General features: G+C 44.1%; 2 protein-coding genes across 2 annotated transcripts in view; one reads left to right on the forward strand and one right to left on the reverse strand.

Moving 5' to 3' along the window:
* The window catches only part of UPK1B (uroplakin 1B), a 73,988-nt gene that overhangs the window by 40,644 nt on the left and 26,158 nt on the right, over positions 1-7,186 (forward strand). The window lies entirely within an intron of this gene.
* The window catches only part of ARHGAP31 (Rho GTPase activating protein 31), a 59,790-nt gene that overhangs the window by 23,170 nt on the left and 29,434 nt on the right, over positions 1-7,186 (reverse strand). Inside the window, exons 2-3 of the mRNA XM_083821518.1 lie at positions 2,012-2,114; positions 1,367-1,511 (exon numbers count right to left, since the gene is read on the reverse strand). Coding sequence (XP_083677644.1) covers positions 1,367-1,511; positions 2,012-2,114 — 248 coding nt within the window. The remainder of the gene's footprint in view (positions 1-1,366; positions 1,512-2,011; positions 2,115-7,186) is intronic.

Below are 7,186 nucleotides of genomic sequence, written 5' to 3' on the forward strand. Positions count from 1 at the left end.
GCAAGTTGCTGGTTCTTATAGCAAGTTGACTGGTCTCTTTTTTCTCTGCCCTACAGTAAGATCCCTTGCACAAGGCGTCTTTGAAGAATGTCTTCTTGTGTGGACCGCATGTGTTTTTCTCGGGGCCTCCTGAGCCATAGCATTGCTGTTTGGAAATGCTTGACTCAGGGTAGAGGTAATGCAGATAGCAGCACCTGAAGCTAAGCTTGCTTGCCACTTCCCATTTCATCTCGACATGATTTTGCAAAATTTCTTCTATGCAACATCCAAAATTTTGGCGATGCCTGTCCTCTTCACCCCCCAGCAAATGAGAAAGAGTAGGACGATAGAAATTCTTAACAAAGGACGGATGTTTCTAGCACTGAGAAAATAATCTTTCCCATTCCACCACCCCTGTTGTTTGAAGAAGCTGGTGAATGCTTTTAATCTGAAAATTCACACCTCTAGCATGGACAATTTCAGCCTGAATGACTAGATTTAAATTTGTTGGTGTCATAGACAGCTAAAAGTGAATTTAGAAGGGTAAGAAACAGGCAGCCTTTACGACCAGTATAGCTTGCGCTGCCACCTTTTAATAAAATATTACCTGTCACCAATATTAGCCAACTCTCTTAAAAATTCAGGCTTCACAGTCATATTTTCCAGCTCCCTGCCATCTTCTCTTACTGTATCCATGTATAATCTATGGTTGTTTTGAAGAATCGATTTACTACTCTTTGAATTACAATCCATTTAAACAAGGTTGGAGATTTCTGCTTGGCCAGCTGCCACTTTCCTCTGCTGTTTGTATTTATGATATGATCATGACAGACCTGATATGTCATAGCTGGCATAACCTGTGTCATCATTCGCTCTCTGACAAACTCTGTGAAAATGCTACAGATGCAAAAAAGAAGTCGATACTTTACACATGGTTTGAGCAATCCATTTGTTCAGGTGTCAAGGACTGTGGAAGGAACAGGGAAGAGGAAACCACTCCCCAGTGATTATGATCAGAGGCCTCAGGTGACCCCAAGGGCTCTCAGTGATGGACAGTAATGAGGAAAACAAAGAGAATTAGCCATTCTGGAAGGAGGTGCACAGTGGGGAGAAAGAGTAACACCAGGGAAGCAGCGCAGTAAATAAAATGAGCAAAGGGAAGGAAACAACAGAGAAAACGAGAGAAATAAACATGAAAGGGGGGAAAGAAACAAGGACAGGGAAAGACAGCCAGTGCAAGATGGGAAAGGAAGGGCACTGGGAAGTGTTTATACAGATTCATGCACCAGAAGCCAGGACACCAGACTGAAACCCAAACAGCTGTCATGGGGGAACCTGTGACATGTCCACACTTCTGGTTAGGAATGAGGGCAGAAAGAGGGCTCACCGTGAATTTCTTGTAGAGCTCATAAGTGAGGAGAGGGTTGGGCAGCTCCCTGAAGTACAGCTTGCAGAGAGACCCCACGCAGTGGATGTCCTGGAGGTAAACTTCCCTTGTCAGGTCCGGACATTGGTCAGAAACAAACTCTTGTCTGAAACAACACACAGACATGGCAACCTAGTTGAATAAGAGCTGTAGCACGCCTAAATTCCACTCTGCATACTCTTTTACAGCTGGAGGACAAAACAAACTGGAAAACAGAGATGACTGTATTATCTGTGGCCTGGCCCAGCCTGGGACCAAGCCTCGAGGTTTCAGCTAGGCTCTGGCTGCCCCAGCACAGTCCCATGAGGGGCCCACCAAAGTAACATAAAGAGATCTCTCTGTCTTGAAATGAGAAAGAACAACTCAGTATTTGTGCTGAGACCCTCCAGGCCCTTCCCATTAATGGACACAGAAGGAGATTTCTTTTCTTTGTCACAGACTAATCCCCGAAACACTGTATTTTCCTGCTACCAGCTTCAGAGACAGTTCCCATTCTGCATCAGTGCAGAGCTCTATTGGCCCCAATATGTACTTGAGGGACTAACAGCTCAAAGATGCTGAGCAATGCCACCAAATCCCTCTGGCACTCAGACAGGTTGCCCTTACCTCAACTTTTGAATGTTGGACGTCACTCCTGAGAGACGGTAGATCCCATCCACAATGCCATGAGTCTCAATGAACTCTGCACAGCTCTTCAGCACATAGGGGACTAGGAGAAGAAAGCAAGGCAAGAAACACAGTGAATATACAACAAGAGCTTCCACAAGTCACCACAGAGGAGACAGTTTCATCAGACAGTACTGGAGGCTCTCTGCAGACACAGGGAAGGGTCCAGTAACAGGAGAAATACAGGGTAAAAAAAAAAATAGCCCCCACAAAGTAGCCGTGGCTAATTTGTGGAGTAAAGATATGCAGTGGTTCTGCCATGTGACAATTACTGAGCCTGAAGTCACAGAAGCACTGTGGGAAGAAAGGTAGCTTTTCTCTTTTTTCTTTTTTCTTTTTTTTTTCTTTTTTCCTTTCCAGAAAAAGAGGCATTTTCACTCTAATTGAAAGCATGAGGTAAAGCATGTGGTCCCAAGAACCTCCCCCCTCCCCAGGATAGAGCTCCAGCCTTGCTGAATCAAGCCAAAAGGTCTGATTGGCTTGGATAAAACTCAGAGAAGCATTCACACTTCCATATAAGCCTACATACCCACAGTTTAGTGCTCATAAACTCCCACAGAGGGGGTATAAAGTTCAAATATTGACTAGATCTGCACACTGGCAAAATCTGACATTGGCTTCAAAAAAACTCCATCAACATAACCAGCCAAGGACTTAATCAGCCTTAAAGCTGAGAGGAGCCTGAGGCACAGCATTTATATCCCGACCTGGACCCAAAGCTTGTGTTTATTTTTTTCCATTATATAGGTAGAGGAAACCCTCATCCCCTTGGTCAGACCAAGCCTTTCTGTCCCCAGTACTATAACAACCCTAGCTATAACAATAACAGTAAGAGAGTCCTTCCTTATTAGGTGCTAGAAACTACTGTGTATTTAATGCAATGCTTCACACAGCCATAAGCACAGAAGCCAGTAAATGGAGAAGTTGAAGTTCCTCGCTGTAATGCTGACTCTGCTGCACTGCACATTCGGAAAGCTGTGCGGAAGAAAACAGGCTAAGCCACACATTTTACTGGAAAGCCAGGCATAGCAATTACTGCATCTCTGTGACACCACAGAGATAATGCCTCTGGCTGGACCTTCCCTGAGTTTTTCTGCCTGAGTTCAGGGCCATAATGACATATTAACACATGCTTCATCACGCAGGATCCAAAGACAGCACCCCAAGGACGGCCTGAAAAACAAAGAGCTGGTACATTGTTGTTTTCCTCCTAGGTGCCGCTGAGGCCAGAGCCAGCTCATGGTTTCTCAGAAGTGTGGGTTTGCTTCTACCACACAGACCAGGGCCCTGGCTCTGGTGAGGAGGGCTCCCAGGATGGTGCCTTACCTCAGTGACACACTCTTGCTGAGCCCAGAGAGCCAGGGAAGTGCTGCCCGTCTGCCTCCCAGCTGGCACCAAGGGAGGTAAAGAGGTTCTTCTTGTGCATCCCTTCTCTTCTCAGCATGGCCAACCCAAATGGAGGGGGAGTGGCAGTGATTCCTTGGAAACCTGATTGATCCAAACAGGCTAATTCTCTTTGAAAGAGGCCAAAGGAGCCTCTTCAGAACAACAGAGAAAATTGTCTTTTATTTTTTTTTAGTTTGTTTCTTTGTTTTTTGAATCAAGGACTCATAATGCAGGTTAAAATAGCCATGTTGGGTCATGCTTGGTCAGTCCTTAGGCTGATTTTTAAGATCTTCACGTTGCTGGGCTAGGACTAAGTACCAGCTGAACCTCTTGCAGGGGCCCTAGCCTATCACAACAACAATGTTCATGGAAAACCAGTGAAGACTACATGGTAAAAGATTTCTCCACAGCAGTCATTGACTTTTTCATATCAGAGACTTCCAAAAGGAACATGGGAAGCATTCTTTTCAGTGCCTACAGCACCCACTTCCTAAAAGGACTAGGTGACATGGAAGGATACAGAGCAAAATAAAAGTAAAACATTTCCTAAATATCCTGCCCAAGTGACGCATCAAGAAAGAGGACCTTCCGTTCTCCAAGTAAGACTTGGTTATCTGTAACCACAGCAAAGAACTCAGATCATATGATGGTGAGCATGCTAGAAATAAAGACAAGGAAAGAAAATAACTTCAGGCCTCTTCTTCATTTTTGTCTGGTTAGGCTGTACTGTCTTTGAGGCAGAAGCTATGGGTACATGGCATATTAAGGTTGCCTTCTTGGTTGGGGTCTGGGAATAAAAGTGAAATAAGCAGCAAAAATGAAAGCAAGGCAGATACATCATCACTTCAGACCCACAGAGGTGGGAAAATGGGTGAATGTCATGCCATCTAGAAAAAAAAAAAGACTAAATTGAACAGAAAACCTATCTGAGCAGGAAATCCACTTGCCAAGGACTGCCAGAAAACTGAACAGCCTTTCATATAGACAAACTGCATGTGATGGTGTCGAGCTGCCACACGAATGTAGTCTGTACCAACAGTGACCTTTGTTTAACACTTTTTAAAACCTCGGTGTTAAGAACAAGGACACCAAATAAAAATGCATACATTGATGTTTGTTGTGACTAATTTGACCTCTTGCAAGGAAGATCTATTAAATCACACTTTTTTTTTTTTCTGTTTGTCTTGTTTTGTTTTGTTTTGCTGAGGTTTAAATTTCCTTGGGATAAATTAGGTCAAGAGGCCTCAGGCACATAAGCAAACCTCTTATACATAGACTGGAGAAGGATAGCTCCATCTGTTGAGGACGGAAAGCAAAAAAAAAAAAAAAAAATGGGGGGGCGGGGCTGAGGGGAATAATCTGCAGCAAACATAAAAAATTCAACTCATTTTTAAAAGTGGGTGAAGACTGCACAGTAGAGACAACCTTATAGACCACAGATGGACAATATGCACCAAGCTCTGCCAATACCTCTTACACCAGCCCTGCAATCTTAACTGCTTTTCCAGCCCTGGGCTTCTCACATATTTCTGCCAATGCCCTTCACTCATCATGAACATAACTTCCTGCCATACCAGGTCTTTGACTCTAATGAAGAGAAACAGCTAGTCATGCCAAAATGTGTGGCGGTTTTGTGATGTCAATAAAATCCCACATAGGGCACATTTCACTTGCAACCAAAAATTACGGGCTTTGACCTCAGATCCCTGGAGGTGAAAGGACTGCATCGGCTTCCTGCAAAGCAAGCCCCTAAATGCAGCGCTTGTATGAAACCAGAGCACAATAAGTGTTTTCTTTGACCAGAACCTGCAGCTCTGAAATTCCTGAGCAGCTCTGATCTCCTACAAAGCTGGGTCTTTAGGGCACTTGGGGGAGGTGAGGTTAGAGAGGCAGTGAGTGGCTCCCTCCCACTTCCAGCCGTCTCTGAGGTGGTTGGGTTGTTTTGGGTATGGCTACTGATGTGCACAAACCAAAACACAGGCTGTGATCAACCTTGGATGCGGGGAGATGCAGCCCTAGACTCTATTAGCTTTACAAGAAACACATAAATCAGAGACGTGGGTGTCTCCTGAAGGAAGATTAGATGGGGATGAGGATTTGTAGTGAGGGCTGTGCGTGCATGCAGACAGAGAAGATGGGGGGGGGGGGGGGGTGTCCAATCTTGACACTTCTATAATTAAAACTATGCTGGAGGCTTAGAAGTTGGAAGAGGCAGCTGGTGTCACACAGACCCTGCTTGTTCTGCCAGACAGCCAAACTGTCCTCATTTAAAACTACAATAGAAACCAGATGGAAGAGGAGAGGAGAGTGTGGAGCAAGGCATCAGTCAGAAGGGAAATTGAGTTATAAACATACTGCGCACAAAAAAACAATACTTCTCTTCCCCTAGACAAAAATAAACCAGAAGGGCAGTCACAGTAACTCATTCCACTCTCACTGGATATCACCTCTGAGCTCAGCATACACAGACCCTCACCTTCAGCAGGGTCTTTTCCACGAGCACAGCTCATGCCCACAGCATTGGGTCTCTCCCATCTCCTGCCCCTTCCGAGCCATGGTGCAGCATCCACCAAACTGCCCATCAGCAGGCAGGGAGCTCACCTTGTCAGCTTGACCAAGGCTTCGTCTGGCACAGGGCTGAGCATTTTGGATCAAAACCAACAAGACCTTTAAGCATGTAGGCAACTAAATCACTCAGCAGCCCTAAGAGGAAAGGTCACTAGGAGGGAGGGAGTTAGGCCATTTAGCAAACAAAGCCAGCAAAGAGCAAGAAAGATACTAACCCAGCAGGAGCTGCAAGCAACCACCTGTGGTCTTCAGTGGTGCCTACTAGAAGAAACTCTGGGTCTCTATGGACTACAGAAGGACCCTAGGGAGGAGGCTGCTAAGTTAGCCACCCAAACTAGTCAGTATGAACACCATTCAGCAAGACTGTGCTTAAAGTTAGCTAACCTGGACTGGGTCATCTTGCCCAGAGCACACTGTACCAAACTGGTCTGAATAGTGGCAGGCTTCATTTTTCCCTTTATCTTTTTGCTGTTTTCTCAGAAAGCTCCTTCCAAGGGTAAAAGTTAGTGACAGAACTACTCAGATCCTCCTTAGTGCTTGGTTTAAGCTAGATGGAGGTGGTTTCACATCCTTTTTCATTTTATTTTAATTTTAGTTCAAGTAACTGGAGGGATAAATGTAGACATTTCATTTCACGTGAAACATTAACCATTTGACTTCGTAGGAAACAGTGTTGTTGTGGTGGTGGTTTTTTTCAAAAATTTCCCCAAAGAATGAATCCTGTGCCATAAAAAAAAGAGATGTGGGCATTTGTATTTCACCATTTTGGTTTTGCTTTGTACCAGTATTTTCTTAAGTTTTCTTTTCTTTTCTTCATTGCCCTTAACTGTAATGTATGCTTCCTATAATACCATGTGAAATCATGAGACAATAAAGGTTTAAACAGTCTCTTGTTTCAATTTAAATTACTAAATTAGGAGATATTTCTCCCTAGAAAATGAGTGTCTCATTCTGTGCTAAGCAAGAGCTGTACTTTACATGCACAAAAATAACAAAACAGTACACATTTTAGAACATACTAATATATTAACTTGGCCTCTTAATCACAGGAAAGAAACAGCATTGTATAAATGGCAACAAGCTTGAGAGTTAGTATCTCAGATGTGACATTTTTCTGCATTTCCTGATGATTCCTATTTTAAATCACGAACTTTAATGCTG

The sequence above is a fragment of the Anser anser genome (assembly GCF_964211835.1).
Source record: "Anser anser genome assembly, chromosome: 1".
In the NCBI taxonomy this organism is placed as follows: Eukaryota; Metazoa; Chordata; class Aves; order Anseriformes; family Anatidae; genus Anser; species Anser anser.